The 26,609-nt window shown below is 48.3% G+C and overlaps 1 protein-coding gene across 1 annotated transcript in view; it reads left to right on the top strand.

Moving 5' to 3' along the window:
- Positions 1–25,626, top strand: part of KCNB1 (potassium voltage-gated channel subfamily B member 1) — a 102,327-nt gene extending 76,701 nt beyond the window's left edge. Inside the window, exon 2 of the mRNA XM_065892468.1 lies at positions 22,724–25,626. Coding sequence (XP_065748540.1) covers positions 22,724–24,733 — 2,010 coding nt within the window. The 3' untranslated portion in view covers positions 24,734–25,626. The remainder of the gene's footprint in view (positions 1–22,723) is intronic.
- Positions 25,627–26,609: the final 983 nt, after the last annotated feature.

Raw genomic sequence — 26,609 nt, 5'->3', positions numbered from 1 at the left:
TCCTGCCTGGGCCCTGTAGACCACTGTGTTTTCCGCCCCTGGCTGGCTCTAAGCGGGAGGGACAGAGCACCCCTCAGGAAACTGGAAGGAAGAGTTTTAAAAGGAAGCGAGGGATTGGGCCTGGGTTGTCAGGGAAGATAAGAAGCCCTGGAGGAATTCGGAGTGCCTCAAAAATGGCTGAGAGAATCAAGGTTTTGTTTGTTTGTTCAATCTTGCAAACTCATCGCAAATTGCTAAGAGCCAGGAAAATGTTAACATTCTAGGGAAGGAGGCCGGGATGAGGCACAGCAAGCGCAAAAACCTGGAGGCTGGAATCAACCTAAATTACCCAAGGGGAATGGGTAGAGGCCGGGACCAGTCAGGAAGGGGATGGGGCACCGGGTCAGGAGACCCCTAATCTAATCCTGGTTTCGCCACAGAGTGGCCTAGCGACCTTGGTTAGTCACTCTCTTCTCTGGGCTGTTCCCAGCCTCTTACCCTAGAATGGCTGTAAGGAAATGGTTGAACCAGGGAGCAGCCTTTGGACTCTGAAATTTTAGGTCATCTTCTTCGTTACACCCCTCATTATGCCAGTACTCAGTAGGCGCTTAAGCAGTGCTGTATTATTTTTGTACACAGCTGCACAGAGCTGTGTGGCAACTTGGCCCTGTCCAGGGCTGTGTTCTCTGAAGGCAGGGGTTAAGAACAGCTCTAGGAACAGCCGGAGAAAGTGGCTGTGTTTATAATCTCTGCTGGGGCTGTGGGCTGGAATTCTAGAGAAGATTCCAAGCACAGGCAAGAAAAAAATGCCTAGATGAGAGCTGGGGTCCCTTGGAGGGTTCAGGAGACAGACTATAGGGACAGCGAAAGGGAGCCTGGTCCTGAGGAGCCACCGGTCTGGTTTAAATGTGATTTCTCTGAGGAAGGAATCGAGTGGTGATTACCTTACCCGTGGCAGCTGACACAGGGCCTGACATGCTTGAGGGATGAATGAATAATTGATTAAAAGAAAGATGGAGACAAACACAGGAAATGAGAGAGAGGAAAGGATAGATGGATGGATGGATGGTTGGATGGATGGATGATAGAAGACTAAAGCATAGTGGATGCTGGTTAAGTGGAGAGAAGATGGATGGATTTAAAAATGAAGAATGAGTGAAAGGAGGAAAGAATGAAGGGAGGGAGGGAAGAGAAAGAAGAGAGAAAAGGAAAGTGGAAGAATTGGCAGATGGAGGGACTTCCCTGGTGGTCCAGTGGTAAAGAATCCACTTTCCAGTGCACGGGATGCGGGTTCGATCCCTGGTCAGGGAACTAAGATCCCACATGCCACGGGGCAACAAACCAGCCTGCCACAACTACTGAGCTCTTGTGCCTCAACTAGAGAGCCTGCGTACCGCAAACTACAGAGCCCACGTGCCCTGGAACCCACGCGTCACAACTAGAGAAGAGAAAGCCCACACGTCACAACTAGAGAGAAGCCCAAGTGCCACAACAAACAGCCCATGTGCACTGCAATGAAAGATCCCGCATGCCTCAACAAAGATCCCGCGTGCCACAGCTAAAGACCCAACACAGCCAAAAATAAATAAATAAATAATAAATCCTAAAAAAACAAAAAGAGAATTGGCAGATAGAAAGCTGGCTGGATGAATGAATAGATGGATGGAAGGAGAGTGAGAGAGAGGAAGATGGACAGTATGTGGTTGGGTGAATGGATGCATAGATGAGTAGACAGATAAAGGTAGACTGGTAAGTGGCCGGCTGGCTGGCTGGCTGAATATAAGAATGGAGGATAGGGCTTCCCTGGTGGCGCAGTGGTTGAGAGTCCACCTGCCGATGCAGGGGACGCGGGTTCGTGCCCCGGTCTGGGAAGATCCCCCATGCCGCGGAGCGGCTGGGCCCGTGAGCCATGGCCACTGAGCCTGCGCGTCCGGAGGCTGTGCTCCGCAATGGGAGAGGCCACAACAGTGAGAGGCCCGCGTACCGCAAAAAAAAAAAAAGAAAGGAGGATAGGTGAAAGGAAGAATTAGATGTATGTTAGATAAATGAATGGATAGAAATTTGTGTGGATGGAAGAAAGGAGGCTTAGTTCTGCCTCTGACAAACAATCCATTAATAAGCGTTTATTGAGCCCCTACTATGTGCCTAGCCCTATACTAGGCACTGTGCAGAGACAGAGAAGTAAAGTCAGGCTCTCTCCCCACCTCACCCCATACTCCCCAAGCCCCATGCATCCCCCCCCGCCACACACACACACACACACACACACACACACACACACACACGCACGAGGAATTCACTGTCTAGTTGGGGAGAGATGTTGAGAGGCTGAGACCATTGGCCAAGGCAGCTCAGGTAAGAGGTAAAAAATAGCAGTCCTTCAATTCTGCCTACATACAGGGCTCCTCCACTATAGTCTCAGAACCCTGCATACGAGAGAGTGATCCTGGCCAGGCTTCTTGTGTGGGCTGCGAGGAAACTTCTTGGAATGTCCCCCTGACTGGCAACCCAGCGAGGGCAGGAACCAGGTCTATATTCGCTGCTGCATCCCAGCATCTAATGGAGCCCATCCTCATGCAGAAGGCAATCAATGGCATTTCTTCAATAAATGAATGAGTAGGTGAGGGAGTGAATGAATGTTAATCTGAGTAGCCTTGCCTATGGCTGTAGGCAGACTCCATCACCTTTGCAAACTTTAATGTCCTTGCCCTTGCAATGGATGGTGAAAAGGCTTTATAAAAAAGGGAGGTTTCCAATGGAGATTGTGACATTAATAGAGGTAATAGTAGTCATACCAGCACCAATCATAGGAGCAATAATGGCCCCAGCAGTCATATGTTCATGGTGGTGATGACGGTGTTATTACTGGCAGTGGTAATAGAAGTAGTAATTGCATTAGTGGTGACAATGATGGTTATATTCATGATGTTTGTAAGAACAGGCCTGAGTGAGCTTGTCACTCTCTGCCTTCAGGAGGAGAGAAGAGAAAGGAGGACGTTCCAGGAGGAAAAAAATATTCTGATTTCAGTTGCAAGTGACAGAAATCCAATTCAGACTGGCTTAAGCTCGAAAAGAAAGGGAGAGGTGATTTATTGGCTCAAACAACTGGAAAGTCAAGAAGTTGCTCTGGCTTCTGGCCCAGATACACAGGCCCTTGAACCATATTGTCAGGACTTGTCATTGCAACTTAGGCTCTCTCCATCTTTGGTCTCTGCCTTCCCCTGGGTGAGCTTCACTCTCAGGCAAGCTCTCGGGGCTTCCTGGCTCCTCATCTCCCAGCTAGACATTTCCCTTCGAAAGAGAACTGCTCCTCTCCAGCCCAGGATTACATCCAAAGTCCCAGGACTTGCTCTCATTGGACCATCTTGTGTAACATGCCCATCCTTCCAGCCAATCACTGTGTCTAAGAGGGTTGAAATATGCTGATTGGACCAGCCTGGGTCACGTGGCCACTCCCAGAGCTGGAGGTGGACAAGGTCGTAACAGGGGAGGAGGAAAGAGATGGCAGGAAACCAGTGGGTGGACTTCAGAGGTAGGGCCAGGCAAAGATGACAGAGGTCAAAGGGCCTGGTGCTTGGTAGGTGCTCCTCCCTGTGCTCTGAAAATGGGGAAAAACTCATCCTAAGTTGGAGGATAGAGCAGACCTGGGTTCAAATCCCCGCTCTGCTATTTGCTAGCTGTGTGGCCTTAGGCAAAGTACTTAACTTCTCTGTGGCTCAGTTTCCTCATCCATAAAATGGGACAACAATAATGGATTGGTTTAAGTGTTAAACAACTTATTGCTTAGAGCAGGGCCTGGCATATAGTAAGTACTCAATAAACGGAGGTAATGGTGCCAATTTATATAACTTAGGAGGATTAAAATCTCTTCCCTCTGACTGGACACTCCTCTGCTAGATCTTAAACAGCTGAATCCTTCTCCTTCAGGTCAGATGTCACCTCCCCAAAAAGCCCTCCCTGACCACCACAGCTAACAATGTCCTCCCTACACCCAGTCACACTCTATCCCATTAGCCCATTTTCTTGTCTTTGTGGTATCTGAATTAACCTTGTTCATTTATGTTTCCTTATTTAATATCTTCTCCCCCAACCCAAATGTCAGAGACTTGAAGACAAGGTCTGTCTTGGTCATTGCTGTCCTGAGAATCTATAACAGGGCTTCACACATAGTTTAGGCTCCATAAATATTTGCTGAATGAATGGATCCTTCTTTTCTTCCCTGACACAATGTTTTTGTACAGTGTTTACCACATCAGGGAGGACTCTGATCCAGAGATGCAGGAATGGGGGAGGGGTACAGAGATGCACTCCCCACATTGGCAGGGGTGGAAGGTGGGGGAGACCTGGGTGAGCTTGTCACTCTCTACCTTCAGAGAAGGGCTCCCTTTTGTCTTTGTCCCTGGCTGTGTGGAGGGTCTCAGCTCTGGGGGACCTTGGGGGTCCGGGGTGTCCACCTTGACTTGGGTCATCCCAGCCAAGGTCAGGCTAAAGCCGGAAGGACAGTATGTGCTCAGGCCTCGGATTACACATCCTTACATGTCTGGCTGCTTAGCTGGGATTAGTTCAGACACCACGCCTACCTGTCCAGTCTAGGCCCCGAGACAGGGGCCCAGGAGGGTGGGTCAGAGGCCACCTCTCTGTCCCCACCCCTCAGGCCCATCCTGTACTGGGGAAGGCCTCAAGACCCACCAGACACTGGGCCAGGGCTGCTCACAGTGTGCCTGTACTTTCCCATGCATTTTCAACACCATTTGCTGAACGTCTGCTGTGTTCCAGGCCTGAGGCCAGTGCTTGATAGCCTCTCACTTGGTCCTTCAAGATGGCAGACTGGGGCTTTTTTAAAAATATAGTTCCTCAATAAATAGTCATGGAACACCTACTGTGTGCCCGGCACAGGTCTAAGCATGGGGGACACAGAAGTGACAAAGATCGTCACTACATTCATGGAGCTTTTAGAGGGGAGGACAGACAATCAGTGAGTAAATGCTTTTTAAATGCACGTTGGCTCCTAAAGCAGGGGATGGAGAAGGAGGGGAAGGGAACCCATGGATCAGCAGGTGAGATCACCTTATCGACGTTCTGGTCTCAGGAGTGTGCTTTGTGCCCCTAAACTCATTGCTGGCTGGGGGGAGCATCACTGTCTGGAAGAGAGCAGAATGTGGATCACCTCGTCCCATAAACGTTTGTTGAATGACTGAATGAATATTCAGCTATTGCTCAAAAGCCCTCCGTAGCTCCCCATTGCCTGCAGGGTCTCCTCCAGACCCCTCAGCCAGTGTTCACAGCCCATCATGATCTGGCCTCAGGTGCTCCTCTGGCCTCTCCAGCATGTTCCTCTCAGTCGTCCCCATCTCAGAAAAGGCCACCACGAGCCTCCTGGTTGCTCAGGATGGAACCTGAAATTCCTCCTTGATTCTCCTTTCCCTCACTTCACACGTCTGAGCCATCCGCAATTTGGTTAGTTTCACATCCAAAATGTGCCTTGAACCTTTCTTCTGTATTCTCAACAGCCACCACCATCTCTCACCTGGACACCTGCCAGGATCCCTCACTTGATTCCTGCTTCTATTCCTATCTCCCTACAGGCCGTTACCAAATGCAGCTGGAGGATCTTAAAATCTACATTAGGCCGTGTCACTAGCCTGCTGAGAAGCCCTCTGTGGCTTATGTGGTTCTCAGAATAGAAACATCCTATCAGGTCTTCAAGGCTTTCTTCACTTCTCTCTTGGACCTCATCTCTGACACGCCTTACCTTTCTCCCAGCTCCGGGTACACAGCTCTCCCTTCTCTTCCTCTTACAATTTCTTCTCTGCCTCAGGGCCTTTGCACTCACTGTTACCTCTTCCTGGAACACCGTGTCCCCAGGTCTTCCCATGCCCGGCTCTTTTGCATCTCTCAGATCTCCACTCAAATGTCAGCTCCTCAGAGAGGCCCTTCCGGGCCACTTGAACTCAACTAGTCACTCCTCCCCTCCCTATTTTTTAAATCCCATCACTTTGTTTTATTGGCAGAATGGGTAGTGGAGAATGGGGGTGGGGAGGGCTTCAGAGAGGTCTGGAAGCAAGGGAAAAAATGCATCAGGGGCTCTAAGGAAGCAACAACACGGCTTTCCTACAGACCAGGAAGAGCAGGCCACAGTATGGAAGGGGTGAGGTGCTAGAACAGGTGGGGATTCCAGCCCCACATCCCTGGTTCGGAGCATCCCATGGAGCCAGCTGCAGACCCAGCATTCTTTAAGGGGCCCATGACTGTTTCCCTGGCACTGTTTCTTTCCCTCATCGCTGGCCACACTTCTAATGATTTATGCCTAGGCTCACAAACTGAGATCCCTGCAGAGGCCAAGTAGGCCTCATAAACAACTTGCAGGGGCTGCTTATAAGACTTGAAAAGCACAGGCCTGGACTAGCTGGCAGTCAGCCCTAGACCAGCATTCACAGAGGAACAGGGGCCCAGAGGAGCCAGAGCTTCAGATTGCTTTTTTTTTTTTTTTTTTTTCCCTTTTGAGAAACTGCAAATCTGGATTTGTAGGGGAAATAAATTTTGGCAAATAATCCACCGTGTGGGCCAAAACCATCTGCTTGTAGGTAGGTGGAGCCCTCCAGCCCTCAGTTCATATTTGTCACAGACACTCACCTTTCACTGGCACCAAGTGGCAGTTTGGGGTACGCATGTTCCCCCCATGATTTCTTCCCTGCCTCACAAACACTCGTGTGGTGGAGACTATTCTGAATCCCATGTTACAGATGAGAAAACTGAGGCTCAGAGAGATGACGTGATTATCTATGCCAGGACTCAGCCTGTATGTAGAACTCACTTGTGTGGCCCAAAAGCTAGAGAGATTCTAAACTCTGAACTAAAAGCTTTTACCTGCTTTGCCTGATTTCTTCCTGCATTCCTGTCCATTTCACACAACGGGAAACCAAGGCTCAGAGAGGTTAAGTAATGTAGCAGAGGTCACCCAGCTGGCAAGAGCCAGGATTACAACCCAACTCCGTTCAGTGTCAGAGTTTGCAGGTTAAACCCTTTATTCTTTGTCCAGCTCCAGTGAAAAGGAGCTCTGAAAAGTTCAATGACCACAGAATCCTTGGCAATACTGAAACCATTATCTGCGCACGCTCCTACTAAGTATAAGTTTCTAAGTGCTAGGACTTCAGGCCCTTCCCTGGAAACCTTGGGTTGCAGCCAGGACCCTCAGATGGCATGTTTTGGAGGGAGTGAGATCCTCAGGAGTTTTGTTTAAACCCTGACATCCTGGCAGCTGATTCACTTTATTTGCCAACTCCTAAGCCTTGGTTCCCACTCCTGCCAGACCCCAACACAGTTTGGAAGTTTCTAGATGGAATCCGGAATCTGACCAGAAACTTGGAGCTCCACATGGCATATCTCTTCCAGTCCTCTACTCTGCCATTCTTTGGTTTGTGGGGGATGGGAGCTGACATTTATTGAGGACCTATTAGATGCCAGGCACCTTCTATGTTATATCTCAGTGTGATTCAGTCACTTCCTGGCTGTGTGATCCTGGGTGAGTCACTTTACCTCTATGAATCTTAATTACCTTGCCTGTTAAATGAAGTTAAGAATTTTGTTAGCCAGTTCACTTTTTATTTGCAATAGTCATAAACCCAAATCAAAAAAAGAGCACTGATTGGTTCATATTATTTGACAGTCCAAGGATAATGCCTTCAGGAATGGCTGTATCCAGGTGCTCAAATAGTGTCATCAGAAACTTGCCTTTGTCTCTTAGCATTGAGTCCCTCTACATTGGCTATATTCTTGGGCAGATTCTTTCCAGAGGACCAAAGATTACTTTCTGGCCCCCATAGGTTGATATCCTGTCAACTCAACAGTCTCTGATGAAAGAGAGTACCTCTTTCCCAATAATTCCAGAAACAATCCCAGGATGAAAATTAGCCAGTTTGAGTCATGCCCACACTGCTAAACCAATCACTGTGTCCAGGGGGATAGATTATCCTAACCGGTAAGCTTTGATCTCATTCTTACCCTCCCTGGGACTGGGGGATAGGGTCAACTTCACTCAATACATAAGAGTGGAAGACGGTTGATTCTCCCCCCAAAATGCTAAACAGTCTCAAACATCAAAAACTACATGGGAATTCTCTGGCGGTCCAGTGGTTGGGACTCCATGCTTCCACTGCCGGGACCAGGGTTCGATCCCTGGTAGGTGAACTAAGATCCCATAAGCTGCATGGCGTGGCCAAAAAAACAAAACAAAAAAACGCTACAAAAATACCTACCGCCTGGGTACGTGTGAGAATTAGATGAGATAATATGCTGTGTCTGGCTCTTAGTATGTGCTCACTTAACAGCTTACCTTTGTCTTCTCTCTTCTCGACCCCTGAATACCCCTCTGACCCAGCATGCCCACTCCAGAGTTAGGCAGGCCTCAGTTCAACCCTAATTCTGCTGTGTGACTTTGGGCAAGTTATTTAGCTGCTCCAAGCCTCAGATTGGTCCTCTGAAAAGTGGAGGTAATAAAACGTACCTCTTGGGGTGGTTGTGAGAAAATGCCTTGAGTGAGTAAATGGCATGCAGTAGACGCTTAGTAGGTGGTGGTTTCCACTCTTGCCAGCCTCTGTCTCTGTGCACACCCGCCCAGCCAAACTGGGTTGACTCTCATTCCCCACCTCCAAGCCTTTGCACGTATGGTTACCTCCACCTAGAACACCTCCTCCTCTCATCTCTGCCTGCTGGAATCCATCTCTAGCCCTCGAGGTCCAGCCCAAAGGATTCCTCCTCCAGGAAGCCTCACCTCTCTGTGCCTTGGTTTTCCTAACTACAAAACAGGGATTATGAGAGTATCTACCTCTTAGGGTTGACTTAAGGAGTTAATGAGACTGCCCATGTGAAGCAGTTGGTACAGTGCCTGGCATGGTGAGTAATCAATAAATACTAGTTGTTTTTATTATGTCGTTATTATTAGATGTTCAGCTGCTAATTCCAGCTTGTGTTTCCCCGTAGTGTCTCATGCAGGGTGAGTATTCAATAAACTTGTTACATTTGGGTGGTCTAGTTGAGGCCATGGCTTCTAAACCCACCACCCATCCATCCATCCACCCAACAACCATGAACTCATCCATCCATTCATTTGTTCATTTACTGCACCAGTATTTGTTGAGTGTCAACTCCATACCAAGCTCTGTGCCGGGCAACGGGGGATCCAGCCTTGCAAGATAGACATGGTCCCTGCCCTCATAGTGCTAACCAAGGTCAGTGGGGAAGAAAACGATAAATGAGTGAGCAAATGAAGAAACAAGATGACTGCAGATTGCGGCAAGTCCCCAGTGAGGTAAAACAGGATGGCAAGATTGAGTGAGTAGGGAGGAGTTTCTTTTGGATCAGGTTGTCAGAGACAGCCTCTCTAAGGAGGAAATGTGAGGGATAAGAAGGAGCCAGCCATAGAGAAATCTGGAGGGATGGCATCCCAGGGAGAGAAAACAGCAAGTGCAAAAGTCCTGAGGCAGGAATGATCCTGGCATGTTGAGGAGCAGATAGATGGCCAATGTGGCTAGGGGAGAGGGATTGTGTGGGAGAAAGCAGAGGAGAAGAGATCTGAGAGGCCAACACAGATGAGATCAGGCAGGGTCTTATAAGGCCCATAAGAGATGGAACCTTATTTTGAGCACAGTAGGAAGCCGCTGGAGGGCTGAAAAGGGGAGGGACAAGGCCTAGTTTCTACCTTAAAAAGGCTGCTATGGGGCTTCCCTGGTGGCGCAGTGGTTGAGAGTCCGCCTGCCGATGCAGGGGACACGGGTTCGTGCCCCAGTCCGGGAGGATCCCACATGCCGCGGAGCGGCTGGGGCGTAAGCCATGGCCGCTGAGCCTGCGCGTCCAGAGCCTGTGCTCCGCAATGGGAGAGGCCACAACAGTGAGAGGCCCCTGTACCGCAAAAAAAAAAAAAAAAAAAAAAAAAAGACTGCTATGACAGGGGCAATAAAAGAGTTGAGAAACACACCAGAAGGGCGTTTAATTCAGTCTGGGGAAAGTTGAAAAGGCTTTTTTGAGGAGGTGACATTTCTGCTGAGTCCTGAAAGAAGTCAGAAAGCAAACTGTGTGTAAGAGAGAGGGAGTGGGGAAAGGGCTCTCCAGGCCCACAGAGCAGCAAACAAGAAGGTGCCAAAGGCTCTGCTGACTCCCTTTTATAACAGGAAAATGAGAGGCTACTGGGGTCCAGAGAAGGAAGGTGTCAAAGAAAAAAAAATCAATGACACTTGTTAAGATGGTAAGGCAGACTTTATTCAGGACCATTGAGACATGTGTGGGGACCACTGCAATGGGATTTTACAGTAAGAGAGAGATTGGGCTCAGCTCTGAATACAGCATGAACAAGTGGGTTCATGGGGTGGTTTTGGTGTTGTTTTTTTTAACATCTTTATTGGAGTATAATTGCTTTACAGTGGTGTGTTTGTTTCTGCTGTATAACAAAGTGAGTCAGTGATACGTATACATATATCCCTATATTCCCTCCCTCTTGTGTCTCCCTCCCACCCTCCCTATCCCACCCCTCTAGGTGGTCACAAAGCACCGAGCTGAACTCCCTGTGCCATGCGGCTGCTTCCCACTAGCTATCTATTTTACATCTGGTAGTGTATAATGTCCGTGCCACTCTCTCAATTCGTCCCAGCTTACCCTTCCCACTGTCCTCAAGTCCATTCTCTACATTTGCGTCTTTATTCCTGTCCTACACCTATGTTCTTCAGAACTATTTTTTGTTTTAGATTCCATATATATGTGTTAGCATACGGTATTTGTTTTTCTCTTCCTGACTTACCTCACTCTGTATGACAGTCTCTAGGTACATCCACCTCACTACAAATAACTCAATTTCATTTTTTATGGCTGAGTAATATTCCATTTTATATATGTGCCACATCTTCTTTATCCATTCATCTGTTGATGGACACTTAGGTTGCTTCCATGTCCTGGCTATTGTAAATAGAGCTACCATAAACATTGTGGTACATGACTCTTTTTGAATTATGGTTTTCTCAGGGTATATGCCCAGTAGTGGGATTGCTGGGTCATATGTTAGTTCTATTTAAGGAACCTCCATACTGTTCTCCATAGTGGCTGTATCAGTTTACATTCCCACCAACAGTGCAGGAGGGTTCCCTTTTCTCCACACCCTCTCCAGCATTTATTGTTTGTAGATTTTTTGATGATGGCCATTCTGACTGGTGTGAGGTGATATCTCATTGTAGTTTTGATTTGCATTTCTCTAATGATTAGTGATGTTGAGCATCCTTTCATGTGTTCGTTGGCAATCTGTATATCTTCTTTGGAGAAATGTCTCTTTAGGTCTTCTGCCCATTTTTGGATTGGGTTGTTTGTTTTTTTGATGTTGAGCTGCATGAGCTGCTTGTATATTTTGGAGATTAATCCTTTGTCAGTTGCTTCGTTTGCAAATATTTTCTCCCATTCTGAGGATTGTCTTTTCTTCTTATTTATGGTTTCCTTTGCTGTGCAAAAGCTTGTAAGTTTCATTCAAGTGGGTGTTTATAGCCAAGGAGCAGATAGGGGTCAGTGGATGGAAAATTACTAAGAGGAAACATCAGGGGAAAAGGGGATTCTGGCTAAATTGACCTGACAGGATTCTTGGCTGAATATCTGAGGGACTCCTCCAGAATGTCTTTTCCAAAGCGGGTCCTTAGTTGGGCATGAAGAAGGGAGTCAGAGGAAGACTGCTGCTAATAATACCACTAATAATCATGACATGTTCTACATTTAGTGTGTGTGGCCTGGAGACCCTTTAACACCTGCCCCCATTACCTCTCTCACCTCACCTCCTCTTCCTCTCCCTTTCAGTAGCCCTACTTCACACTGGCACAACACGTTCCCACCTCAGGGCCTTTGCACTTGCTGTTCCCTCTGCCTGGAATGCTCTTCCCACTGATGGTCACATGGCAACTCCTCTTTATCATTCAAGTATTAGTTTCAATGTCACCTCCACAGAGAAGCTCTCCCTGACCACTTCAGCTAAAGTAAACCCATCTCATGGTCATTCTCTTTCCCACTGACCTGCTTCATTTTTTCCTAGCAACGTTCACCACCTGAAATTATCCTGTTGACTTGCTACTGTTCACTGTGTATCCCTTCCCTCTACAAGATGGTCAGCTCTACACAAGCTGGGATTTTTGCCTGGTTTGTTCACTGCTGTATCCCTAGAACCTAAAATGGTACCTCACATCATTGAGTGAATGAATGAGGTCAATCTTAATAAAAACCTGACCATGTAGGTATTATTATTCCCTTTTTTTTTTTCTTTTGCGGTATGCGGGCCTCTCACTGTTGTGGCCTCTCCCATTGTGGAGCACAGGCTCCGGACGCGCAGGCTCAGCGGCCGTGGCTCACGGGCCCAGCTGCTCTGCGGCATGTGGGATCTTCCTGGACCGGGGCACGAACCCGCGTCCCCTGCATCGGCAGGCAGACTCTCAACCACTGCACCACCAGGGAAGCCCTACTATTCCCTTTTTACTGACAAGGAAACCGAGGTGAAGTTCCTTGTGTAAATTTACACAGCTGTGTAAGGGATACCCACCCTTTGGCCTCCCTCCAATGAAAAATAATAATAACTAATTGTAACGGCTCCCACCTTAGTATAGTCTTACATCGAGCTGAAGTCTTCCTCCCAGTTTTTAAAAAAATGAGCAGCTAACATTCACTGGACCTCTACTGTGTGCCAGCCATTTTCTCAATGAATCCTCAGTGAAATAGGAACTGGTTATCCTCATTGCAGAGATGAGGAAATTGAAGCTCAGAGAGGTTAAGTAACATGTCCAAGGTCTCATGGCTTGAAAATTAAGAAGCTGGGATTAAAATGCAGGTCTAGTTCTTAACCAGTACATTCTAGTACCTCCACCCCACTGGACCTAGCCCATTCATTCATTTTTTTAATTCACTTATCCTGTCTTCTTCCTATATGTGATGAGTAAATGAAGCCAGGGTTCACCATAAAAGAGAGTGGATGAAAATCCGCATTACAGAGTCTCCCTGATAATGATGACATGACGAGATCATCATTGTTTTTAACCTCACATTGTTACTGTTGAAGGACTCGTACCAGGAGGAGAAGTATCAGTTTAGCTATTGTCTTGATGTTCTCCTGGGCTTGAATTATTAAGACTATCTCCGAGCAGTTGTTTCTTTGTGAGGATCTTTGTAAGCCTTTCATCTTTGTGTGCAAGGACTAGTTCAGCTAAAACCAGAGGATAGTGCAGGATAAAACCTGCACTCCAACTCAACCGGATGAATTAGAATACCCTAGATTATGCTGCAGTACGTACGAACACACAGTCTCATGACTTTATACGTCAAAGTTTATTTCTGACTCATGTGATTCCCACTGAGGATCCAGTAACAACCTCACACAGCTCTCTTCCAAGTGGTGACTCAAGAATCCAGTAGCTCCATCCTCTGAGCATGAGACCTCCATTCCTGCAGCTACAGACCCTCAGTAGATACTGCATGAAAAAGATCAGAGATGTGAAGACACTTGGCCTAAGGATGTCCAGCCAGAATTAGAAAGTAGGTCTCTAGACTATCCACACATCCATTTTACCTCAATATGAATCTCTAGTGAGACTAAAATGCTATATGAAAAAGAACTCTTGTTAAGTCACCCAAATGACTCTTTCTGAATGTATATTGGGCATTAACCAGCAAAACTGGCTATTGTCAAAATGACCACTCACAGGGCCATCATTCTGACGTTAGCCAGAGTGGTACCCAATCCCAGCATCCAGAGTAACACATTTAGTTACTCTCAGCCACCCAACCACCTCAGCCAAGCTCTCAGAGACTACGCTTCTCCCCATCCTGTCAGACTCAGGGGCAAGAGGACAGGTTTGTGGCTGAGCACAGCCTGTGGACACTGCCCTTGCCTAACATCTCCTATGCTCCTTGTTTTTTTTTGTTTTGTTTTGTTTTTGTTTTTTCCTTGTGGTACGCGGGCCTCTCACTGTCGCGGCCCCTCCCGCTGCGGAGCGCAGGCTCCGGACGCGCAGGCCCAGCGGCCACGGCTCACGGGCCCAGCCGCTCCACGGCATGCGGGACCCTCCCGGACCGGGGCAGGAACCCACGTCCCCCGCATCGGCCGGCGGACCCTCAACCACTGCGCCACCAGGGAAGCCCATGCTCCTTGCTTTTTATTCAAAACACTGCTCTCTGCAGCGGGGATGGACTGATGCCGTTCATCACCGTTAAGACTGACAGTCCCTTCCTCAGCTCCGCATGCCCTCAGCAAATATCAGGACTTGGCGATCACTCAGGCAGGAAGGACACTGCCCCACGTTTCTCCCCATCACCTCCTCCCTCTATAGGGATCAGAGTCAAGTTCCCACCCCCATCAGAGACATTGTCCTCGGACGGGCAGGAGGTTGTAACAGCACCAGCTTCTAGAATTCCTGCTTTGGCAAAGCTCATGAGAACTTAGTTGACCTGTTAGGAAAAGGGTACCCAACCCAGAGCTTTTTGGGAAGAGTCAGGTCACCTAGGGAAGATGGTTCAAATGAGGGCATACATTAAAAACCATAACCCAGACCCCAAGATGCTGGGATAAGAAAGGTCCTCAGTGTTTAAAAAAAAATTGGGGTGGGTGCTTCAGAGTCTAGTAGACATGGATTTATTAAACCCTGCCTCTACCACTTCCTTAATTGTCGCTTTGGATATAGTTTTTCTCAGCCTCAGTTTTCCCAATTATAAACTGGAGAGAGGGGACACAGCACACCCTGCAGATTGTTTGCAGGATGAAATAACATTCATTATTTAGACACAAGCCCTGCCCTCCAGTTGCTTACATTCTACAGAGGTGGGCATTACTGTAAAACTGCAACTTGGACAGCATTAAGAGGAGAAGCGCATAGTACTACTAGAGCCTGCAGTTAGGAATTTGACCTGGTCAGGGATGGCTTCCCTGAGGAGGTGGTGCCTGAGCTGAGCTACGAAGGATGAGTAGGAGTTAACCAAGCAGAGTGGAGGGAAAAGCATTCCAGGCAGAAGGGTCATGGAGACTATGAGGGACATAATGTGCCTGAGATGAGAAAGGCAAGGGGAGCATGGAACAGGACGAGGGTGGAGAGTGAGGCAGGGTATAGACTAAGTGACTGGAACTGTGAGACCCCAAAATACAGTGGCTTGAACAAGATGGCTGTTATGAGGTAGACCAGGAGCTGGCAAACTTCTTCAGTAAAGGGCCAGTCCAGGGCTGGGGTTAGCTTCCACCTCAGATCCGAGATAGCTGCCCCAGCTCTGCACATCACATCTGCCTCCCCTCCAGCAAGAAAGAGGAAAAGGAGAGAGGGCAAGCATCCTTTTTGCTCACATTCCATTGGCCAAGCTTAGTCACATGGCCACATCTAACTACAAGGGAAGCTGGGAAATGTAGTCTTCATTCTGGGTAACCCTTTGTCCCGCTAAAACTCTATTACAATGAAAGAAGGGAATAATAGATATTGGGGACATCTAGTGGCTTTGGGGACACCAGAAAGAGGTCAGTTTGCAGTGGTCCAGTGGGAGGTGAAGGTGACTTGGGACAGGGTCATGGCTTAGCAGGTGGAGCTAATGGAACAGATCCAAAGATGTTTGTGAGCCAGAAGGGAAAGCACTTGGTGACGGTTTGGATATGGAGGCAAAGGATGGGGTTGGATGTGGCAAGCCTAATTGCACTTAGGCTCCTGCCGTGTGCAATTAGATGCAGCTCTTGTCTGGAAAGTTCTTCGTATATGGTAGCAGGTCAGGTAAGTGTTGCTGTCTTCAATATCATATCAGTGGGTCCAGGGGGCAAACCCGACACCTACAGAGACCTGACAGATAATGAAAGGAGTGAAGGGGCCTGTGGCCACTGGGGAGCCCGTGCCCTGTCTAAAGGGACAGCTACTCCTTAGCGCCAGCAAGTTGTTGCCATGGAGAATGCAGGTTGAACGTGTAGACACAGCATGTGATGTTCCAAGGGAAATCTGAAAATCTAGATTTTCATGTGAAATCTCCTAATTTGGAAACTTGGACAAATAAGTAAAAATAAATTCCTCAGCCCCAAGGCCTCTGGTTTATAACACCTGGGACGCCCCCAGCAATGTCACTGCACCCTGTTTCCACCTGTGTGTCTCGGTTGCCTTCTCATGGTGAAAGCCTCTGTTGCCTGGCTCACCCCAAGGCCTTCGTCCTCTATTGTCCCTGGATTCCTGTCCCTTTGTGCCCATGAGCGCCCCCTGCAGGCTCCCGACTCCAATTTCTCACCAACACCCCCCTACCAGAGGCCCCTACCTGTAGAAGAGGGAGCCAAAACCATCAGCCTGCTTCCAATCCCCTTAATCGGATCTGCGCCAGTGACCCTTCTGATTAAAACTCCCCATCTGTAATCCCCCCTTAAAGCTGGGGAAGCGGAAGCACCATAAAAGGAGCGAAAGGTTTGATGCTCCAGAAACTCTGCCACCTCCTACGTCCTTGAAAACGTCTTGGGGAGACGCACAGACCTGAACTGGAGTCCCAGATCCACTCCTTGCAAGTTGTGTGGCCCTGGAAAAGTCACTTCATTCTCTGAGCCTCCATTTCATTCATTTGCTTGATCATTTATTTATTAACTATTTAGGGATCTCCTGCTCTGTGCCGGGCACCGTTTCAGGAGCTGGGGTTACAGTAACGCAAGACAAACCCAGCCTGGGCCCTCATGCAGCTGACATTCTATTGCAGGACACAGAGGAGGAAATTCCAGCTTGGAAAGATCAGTGCCGTGAAAGGACAAACTCAAGGGCTGTGAGAGTCCAGAGGGTGGGTGTTCTCAACCCACAACCGGGAGTCAGAGAGGGCTCACTGGAGCAAGTGGGTTCTGAGCTGAGGCCAGAACAGGCTGTAGGAATCAGCCAGGAGAAGTAGGGGAGGAAGGATACTCCAGGCAGAAGGAACAGCATGGACAAGGATCTGGAGGTGTGAGCAACCATGGCAGCATGGCTTGGGAATTGTAAGTGGTTTTGCCGGGATTCATTATGGAATAGGCAGTGGGAAATGGAGGAAATGGTCCGGAGAGAGAAGAAAGGTGGACTTAATACAAAAGCCAAATCTCCTTTTTATGCCTCCTGCCTCTCTGACCTCATCTCCTCCCACTCTCCGCCTTGCTCACGCAGCCCCACCCACACTGAGCTTCTTTCTGTTGCTTGATATGCCAAGCTCATTCCCACCCCAGGGCCTTTGCACACGCTGTGCTTGTACCTGGAATGCTCAGATCTTTGAATGACATACTCCTCACCTTCAAGTCTCAGAACCAGCACATCTCCTGTGAAAGGCCTGTCCTGATCACCCAACCTCATGTGGACACCCCCAGTGCTTCTCTACTGATACTCCTGGTTTGTTTTTCTCGGTAACATGTAGCACATAATACTACCTGACATCATCTTGTTCCTTTATTGGTTTATGGGTTTTTTTGTCTGCTTTTCCCTACCAGTTCCTTAAGGGCAGGGAAATTGTCTTTCTTATCCATGCTGCATCCCCAGCAAAGAGCATAGCATTAGTAAGTGCTCGGTAAATATATGCCAACTAAATGCAAAAGGATCGGAACTTCATGGGGAGCCATTTCAGGGTTTACAGCAGGGCTGTGGCTTGCTCAGATTTCTGCTTCTCTCCTGTGACCCATCAATGTGGTTGTGAGGATTAAAAGCAATGGGATACTCTTTATGGAAAGCAACTTTTTATATAACTTATATTGAGGCTAATTTTGTATAGCATATAATTCACCATTTCCAGTGAGCAATTCAATGATTTTTCAGTAAATTTGCCAAGTTGTACAACCATCACCCTAAATCAATTTTATAACATTTTCATCATCCCCATGAGATCCTTCATGCCCATTAACTGTTAATTCCTGTCCCCACCCTAGCAACAACTAACCTGCCTTCTGTCTCTATAGGTGTGTCTTATCTGGTCATTTCATATCAATGGAATCATACACTATGTGGCTTTTTGTGTCTGGCTTCTTCCACTCAGCATAATGTTTTCAAGATTCTTCCATATCGTATCATGTATTAGTATTTCCTTCCTTTTTATGGCTGAATAATATTCCATTGTATAGATAGACCACAGTTTGTATATCCATCAGTTGATGGACATTCAGGTTGATTTCACTTTTTGCCTCTTACAAATAATGCCGCTGGGAAGATGGATGTGTATGAAAACAGTTTGCAGGACCTGAACACTAGGTGCAGCTCTCTGCTGGCCAGAGCTTCTAGTGTTGTTGCACAGACTTGACCCCAATGGGCTGTGTGACCATAGACTAGTCCCTTCCCTTCTCTGCTTGAGTCTCCCCATCCTTCCAGAAAGGAGCCTGGACCCTTTTCTGCACAGACATTCTGTGCCTTGTCCATATTCCTGGAAGAGCAGGGAAGTGGTCAGAGCAAATGATAAACAGCCTGTTTATTGCTGGAGCCAAACGTAGGCATCCTGTGATTAACCACCAGAGCCAACAATTTTTTTTAGAATGAGAAAGGCCCGGCTCCAGAACCCTTGATTCCCCCCTGGGTACCCCTACCTGCTAATCTCTTCTCCCAGAGGACCAAAACCCCCTCCCACGCTTGGTGCAGACAAGTAGGCTGCAGGCTTCAGAACCTCATTGCAGGGAGGGAATTTGGGGACAGCCTCTGAGTCCTGGTCCTGTTTCCTGCCTCTGCTCCCTGGGTTCCTGGAGTCCTGCCCAAACCCAATTGGGCTCAGATCCAGGAAAGCAAGGCTGAAAATGCAGGGACCTGGCCAGGGGTTTGAGCTGGGGCCGGGAGGACTCATTGCTGGCCTGGCTGGTCCCCCATCCCTGCAGCCCATCCCAGAGACCAAATCAATACTGTTCATTTGGGTTCAAGACTGTTTAGAGGATGTCTGCTGGCTTAGCCAGGCACTGGGGTCCGCAGACCTAGTCCTGGACCTCCAGAAGCAACCAGTCCAGAGGCTGGAGGTAAGGGTGACAATAAATTATCCAAATAATAATTTAATAGCATAAAATATATATTAAGTGGCTGTTATGTGGTAGGTGCTCAATTACTTTCATCTCCATTTTAGAGATAAAGAAATGGAGTCTCAGAGAGAGGAAGTGATTTGTCCAAGGCCACTCAGCCAGGTGGGAGTAATAACACTACTGCTCAGAGCCAAGTCCAACCGGCTTATAAATAAATATAATGTTGTGAAATAATGAAAGCAATAATGATCTAAGGGCCTTATGAATTCACTGAATTCCCTTTGCCACCTTTCAGTGACCCACCCCCGCCTTACAGATGAGGAGACTGAGGCACAGAGGGTTTAACTCCTGTTCAGGAGAGCCCCAGTCAGGAAGTGTAACCCTGACCCTAAGGGCTTCAGCGGGTCTGGAAGAGAAAGCAGTCTTGTGGGCAGGGCTAGGAAGGGTGGGTCACACTGCATTAGCACAAGTGCTATTTGATGAGCGCATGTGCCAGGGCAGGAGGCCTGGCACTCTCTGACCCTCCCAACGCAACCCTGAGCAGCGGACACCCCCCTCCAGGATGCAGTGAGGCCTCTGCCTGCATTTTCTTCTTTCCTAAGCATGCTCAGGCTGAGAGGACGGGAGGGGAGAGCACTTTCTGGGGTACAAAGAGGGGGTGCCCGCCTTAGAATAACAGCGCTAAGGACTGTACAATAGGTGGGTGCATAATTCATGCATCTGTCAGCAGACATCAATTATGTGGGCCTTCCCTGGAGCTGTCTGGGGGTTAGAAACTGGAGCAGGCTTCCCCTGCCAGCCTCTGGGGAAAATGAGATCTCCCAGCTCTTAAAGGAACAGACTCCCCAGGAATCTGCTCCATTCTCCTGCAGCTGCCCTCAGGGCCAGGAGTCAGAAACTGTAGCAGCTCCACTGCAGGGGCTCAGCCCGAGGTCCCAGCTGGCTGCTCTGTAAGGTCAGACCCACTCTGTGCCTAGCTCTGTGCCAACAGCTCTTTTCCCTCATTCTACAGATCCTGAGGGGCTGACTACTGGTATATCCCAGAGTTTCTCAACATTGGTACTATTAACATTTGGGGCCTGATCATTCTCCTTGGTGGGGACTGTCCTGTGCATTGTATTTAACAGCATCCCTGGCTCCACCCACCAGCTGCCAGTATCACCCCTCCTCCAAATCGTGACAACCAAAAATTTCTGCAGGATTTGCCAAATGTCCCCAAGGGAAGGGGGAGGGGTCAAAATCATCCCCAGTTAAGAACTACTGGAGGATCCCCATTTTACAAATAAGGAAACTGAGGCAAGGAAAGTTGCAATGCCCAAGGCCATGGGACCCATAAATGGCCGTGAACTTGAGCCACAGCCAAGAAACACCATGAAAACCTGTTGCCCTAGGCGCTGTGGGTGCAGAGGTGAATCTCAGAATCCATCCCTGTCCCCCCAAAGCTTACAGATTCTGGGCAGTGATGGACACATTCACACACACACACACACACACACACACACACACACACACCCCTGTGATAGGCTGTAGTGTGCTAAGAGCCCCAAGGCTGGCAAAATGACAAGGGAGCCCAGAGAATGGAGTGGCTGGCCCCTCCAGGGATGACCTCTGCAGGGAGGGGCCATGTAGGCTGGGTTTTAAAAGATGGATTGGAATTCACTGGACAGAGGGGAAGAGGCACAGACCTGCAGAACTGACCAACGATAGTGTGTGATTAGGGAAGCGTGAAGTTTGGGAACCTGTGGCAGGAGAGGCCAAAGAGAGGGGTCAGAGTCAAACTCAGAAAGACTCGGCAACCATGTGTCCTGATTGGGGATTTATTGCAGGGGACAGAACCCTCTTATGCTCACCCAAGCAGCAGTGGCATTTACTTTCAGGATATGGCAGGCAGTTTCAGAACAAGGGCGAGAAGCAAAGACTAGCTGGCCCCTCGGAGGCTGGGTGTTCTGGGCTGACAGGGTGTGGGCTGAGCTATTTCCCCTGTGATGACGTCTAACATTTATTAGACATTCACTAGGTGCTGCTGGAACCTGTCCTGAGTGCTTTGCATGTGTTAACACATTTAATCTTCACAGCAGCTCTCTGAGATAGACATTGTCATTATCATCCCATTTTGCAGATGAAGAAACTGAGGCTTAGAGAAGTTAAATGCCTGACTAAAGGTAAGGAAGTGGAAGCACTGAGACTTGAATCCAAAACAGCCTGACACCAGAGCCCAAGCATTTAACTGTGGCCCTCTACACCCTTTTCAGATCTCCTATGTCCTCTCTGCTTCTTCTCTCTGCCTCTTCCCTTTAATCTCTGGCTTCTTTAAAAGGTTCAGCTTTCTCTGATTTTTTTATGGTTTTTCTGATCCCCTACAACATGAGTGAAAAGTTGCTTGAGGCTTGGACTTATCATGAAGCTGGTTCAGGCCTGGACTGTACTTGACCAATTAATTCAGAGGCTCACCACCCCCATAACCCACTCACCCCTGGATCCCTGAACTCAAATCTTCCATGGTGGACTGGTTCAGCCCAGCATGGGTTTTCTGTCCATCTCTGGGCCACTCAGCGGCAGCCAGGATCAAATGATACAAGCATGGAGACCCCACCCCCACCCGCTGCCCTTTAGCAGGGGCAGCAGAAAGGGAGGCACAAGCCTATGAGAAGAGGACAGCTTTTGGGGGGTGGGGAGGAGGGCTGATAGATAAGTTTAGGAGTCTAGGTTTTTTCCTGAAGAGTCCTGGAAATTTATTGAGAAGGAGAGTGATGTGACTTGGATTTGTATTTTTGAAAAAAAGACCCTAGAACAATTTATTACATCTGCTTGCATTTCTGCATAAGCTGTAGATTAGCCTAGGCTCCATTAAATTCAACAAACATCCAGTGAGCCCAAACATCTGGACCAAACCCTCTTCTTGATCCAGGGGACTCAAAGGCAGTTAAGCTGTGATCCTTAGCCTCAAAAATTCATAGTCACACTCAGGAGTTAATAACATGAGACCAGGATGTCTAGGCCTCCCTGAAAATGATCTGCAAAACCTTGAGTGTTTAGCAAAAAGGCCCATAGCTTTCATCTCATTTCTAACACATTCTTAAGAGCTCACGTATTGGGGTCAGACAGACCCAGGTTAAAATACTGGCTCTGCAACTTACTAGCTTTGGAAGCCTAGGTTTCCTCATCTTTTCATTGGAAGTACAACTTAATGGGGTTGTTGTAAGAATGAAATAAGGAATTGCATGGCAAGTGACAAGCATCGTGCCTCGAATACAGTGAACACTCGATAAAGGGTAACTATTGATATTATCGTTAGTATAATGTCGGGAAAGCGGTACCCCACCCCATAATAGTTATGAACCACTGGTCTAGATCACGAGACGGCCAACTATGGCTTGCAGCCCACTGCCTGTTTTTGTAAATAAAGTTTTATTGAAACAGCTATGCTCATTCGTTTATGTATTATCCAAGGCTGTTTTCGTGCTATAACTGCAGAGTTAAATGGTTGCAACAAAGAATTCATGGGCTTCAAAGTCTAAAAGATTTACTATCTGGCCCTTTATAGAAAAAATTGACTGACCCCTGGGCTTGATGATTAGCTTTAAATCATTTCAATTCTCTGGGCCTCAGTTTCCACGTCTGTATGATACATGGATTTGAATAAATAATCTTTTTAGCTCAAACATCCAGTCATTAGGTAATTAGTGGGCTATGAAAATGCTCTTGAATGTTGAGGAATGTCCTGCAGACCCAGAGTATTAGGATGACCATCCCATTGGGGGTTGATAACTAAATTCCACTCTCTTCTCCTCACAGATCCTCGCCATAATCTCCATCATGTTCATCGTCCTCTCCACCATTGCCCTGTCTCTCAACACACTGCCTGAGCTGCAGAGCCTTGATGAGTTTGGCCAGACCACAGACAACCCCCAGCTGGCCCACGTGGAGGCCGTGTGCATTGCGTGGTTCACCATGGAGTACCTGCTGCGGTTCCTCTCCTCCCCCAAAAAGTGGAAGTTCTTCAAGGGCCCGCTCAACGCCATTGACTTGTTGGCCATCCTGCCATATTATGTCACCATCTTCCTCACTGAATCCAACAAGAGCGTGCTGCAGTTCCAAAATGTCCGCCGCGTGGTCCAGATCTTCCGCATCATGCGTATTCTCCGCATTCTTAAGCTCGCACGTCACTCCACTGGCCTCCAGTCCTTGGGCTTCACTCTGCGGAGGAGCTACAATGAGCTGGGCTTGCTCATCCTCTTCCTTGCCATGGGCATCATGATCTTCTCCAGCCTCGTCTTCTTTGCCGAGAAGGATGAGGATGACACCAAGTTCAAAAGCATCCCAGCCTCTTTCTGGTGGGCCACCATCACCATGACGACCGTTGGGTATGGAGACATCTACCCCAAGACTCTCCTGGGGAAAATTGTGGGGGGTCTTTGCTGCATCGCAGGGGTCCTGGTGATCGCTCTTCCCATCCCCATCATTGTCAATAACTTCTCTGAGTTCTACAAGGAGCAGAAGAGGCAGGAGAAAGCAATCAAGCGGAGAGAGGCTCTGGAGAGAGCCAAGAGAAATGGCAGCATCGTATCCATGAACATGAAGGATGCATTCCCCCGGAGCATCGAGGTGATGGACATTGTGGTTGAGAAAAGTGGAGAGAACATGGGTCAGAAAGACAAAGTGCAAGATAATCACTTGTCTCCCAACAAATGGAAATGGACAAAGAGGACACTGTCCGAAACCAGCTCAAGTAAGTCCTTTGAAACCAAGGAGCAGGGATCCCCTGAGAAGGCCAGATCATCTTCTAGTCCTCAGCACCTGAACGTCCAGCAGTTGGAAGACATGTACAATAAGATGGCCAAGACACAGTCTCAACCCATCCTCAATACTAAGGAGCCAGCAACACAGAGCAAACCAAAGGAAGAACTTGAAATGGAGAGTATCCCCAGCCCCGTAGCCCCTCTGCCCACTCGTACAGAAGGGGTCATTGACATGCGAAGCATGTCAAGCATTGACAGCTTCATTAGCTGTGCCACAGACTTCCCTGAAGCCACCAGATTCTCCCACAGCCCTTTGGCATCACTCCCCAGCAAAACCGGAGGTGGCATGGCCCCAGAGGTTGGCTGGCAGGGAGTCCTGGGTGCCACTGGTGGTAGGTTTGTGGAGGCCAACCCCCCCCCTGATGCCAGCCATCCCTCTGCTTTCTTCATTGAGAGCCCCAAGAGTTCCATGAAGACCACCAACCCCTTGAAGCTTCGAGCACTTAAGGTCAACTTCATGGAGGGGGATCCGAGACCATTAGTCCCCGTTCTGGGGATGTACCATGACCCTCTTAGGAACCGGGGGGGTGCTGCGGCAGCTGTTGCTGGGCTGGAGTGTGCCACACTCTTGGACAGGCCTGTGCTGAGTCCAGAGTCCTCCATCTACACCACAGCAAGTGCTAGGACACCCCCCCGGTCGCCAGAGAAACACACAGCAATAGCGTTCAACTTTGAAGCAGGTATCCACCAGTACATTGATGCGGACACAGATGATGAGGGGCAAGTGCTCTACAGTGTGGACTCCAGCCCCCCCAAGAGCCTCCATGGGAACACTAGTCCCAAGTTCAGTGGCGGGACAAGATCAGAGAAGAACCACTTTGAAAGCTCCCCCTTACCCACCTCCCCTAAGTTCTCGAGGCAGAACTGTATTTACTCTACGGAAGCATTGACTGGAAAAACTCCCAGTGGTCAGGAAAAGTGCAAGCTTGAGAACCACATCTCCCCCGACGTCCGCGTGTTGCCGGGGGGAGGAGCCCATGGAAGCACACGGGATCAGAGCATCTGAACCACCTCCACACGGAGGAGAGACTTGTGGCAGGGTCCAAAGAGGAGTGCTGTTCAGCTTACCTGCCGTGGAGCTTTTCTGCATGACCTCTGAAACAGAAAGGCTTTGTAAAGCCCCCAGAAAGAAGAGAGACCAGAGAAATCTCCCTTAAAACCTTGAGAGCTGTTAACGGGTCCATCAGAGTGAAGTTGGCCAAGCCACAGGGTATGGCGCCTCCTTGTAACAGCTCCACGGCCCTCTTTGGAAGATGACAAGAGCAGAACTCACAGCCACCACTACCACGTTCTAGACATAACCAAGGCCACCTACTCCCCATTCTTCTCTCGTGGCTTTCCATCACAGCCTCTGAGGGCAAGATCGCCATCCCTCCTGGCTTCAGCTGGAGAAGGATGCCGGAACAAGTGGCTGGTGTTAAAAGAGTGGGTTGACCAATTTGGTTTTGGGTGTTGCCTGGACACCTCTAGGAACTTCTGTCCATCACCTGCTGGATGGATCCCACTGTTAGAAGGCTACAGGGAATGCTTGTGTCATGGGGAAAACTGCACCATAAGCCACGATCCCAGCGCAAAACCCTTCCTCAAATGTCTTCATTGACTTCAGTATTCCGTAGTACCTGATATTTTATTTTGAGATATCATCAGGGTGAGTTGCACCACTTGTACTCAATTCTAATTGCCCCCTGGCAATCTGGGAAGAGTTCAGAAGGCGGGCACTCAGCCAACAGTATGAACTCTGAGCATTGCTTTAGGGTTATAGAAGGAAAATGCTTTCTGTACATCGCTAGTGTAGACTCAAAAGATATGCAAGTGTCAAATATGCAGAAGAATAGCTTATTCAAAGAGACTGTATGTTACCGAAGAACAGAATAAAATCTGATTTTTTTTTTTAACCTGAAAAAAACGAAAGGAAAAAAAAAAAAAAAACCCAATTGAAATGCCCAGTTCAGACTTTTGAATACTTCCTGCTGGGGCAGGGAAAGCATTTACTATAATAGAAATTCTTTTTTGTTTCCTGTGATATTCAAGTTTGAAAAAAAAAAAAAGTTAAAATAAAAAGCACTTTATGTTTTTCAAAAATAGGTTCTACCAGGGACAGTGTCAACATCTTGCACTTTAAAACAAGCATGATTTCCCGTGGGCCACTTGTTGGGACTACAGTTGGGTTTTTGCTCCAGGCATGTGTCTGGCCACGGTGAGTGATACTGTGCTGGTATTGCTGTCTGCTGTGTCAAAGTCTGTGGGCTCCTTCCCTGCCCCCCTGAAGCTTCCCCTTAACCCTCTTGCGTCAGGAAGGGTTCTTGGCTCCTGCATGGGGCCTCTTATAAAGTCATGTGTACAGGAAACAGGAACATCTCAGAAGAATGAAGTAGACGGTTGGGCATTGGGTGTTTTACTCTGTTCTCTTTCTTGTCAACCAGGTGTTGGTGTGTTTTCAGTGTCACTGTCTGTACTAACAGCTCAGCTCTCCTTTCTGCAGCCATCAATGCAGCCAGTACCGACAAAAGCAATAAGTATTTGTGTGCATTGTGAGCGGTTCTGGTCTATCTCTTGGTGTTGGTCTTCCTGTCTTAGTTTGATGACCTGGCGTTGGCCTGCCTGATTTTAGTCCAACAGCATGTTGGTGTTGGCCGTTCCTCAGGGCAGTAACACTGAGTGGAGCCGCTGGTTAGCAGGATGCCAAGCTGTTGGCCCATGTGTCAGTAAAGATGACACATTATTGATCTGCTTGTCTTCAGTACAATGAACCGATGTTGTCCTCCTAATACGATTTTGAAGGATGGTGTCCCAAGTACGATAGTGTAGACCTGCCAATCCTCAATACAGTGCCAGGCATGTGTCTTCCTGATGGAACAAAACATGGTTTCCCTGTCCTTCAT

This window comes from Phocoena phocoena, chromosome 15 (assembly GCF_963924675.1).
Source record: "Phocoena phocoena chromosome 15, mPhoPho1.1, whole genome shotgun sequence".
In the NCBI taxonomy this organism is placed as follows: domain Eukaryota; kingdom Metazoa; phylum Chordata; class Mammalia; order Artiodactyla; family Phocoenidae; genus Phocoena; species Phocoena phocoena.
The sequence above is the reverse complement of the archived record's forward strand: the minus strand, read 5'-3'. Positions and strand labels throughout refer to the sequence as shown.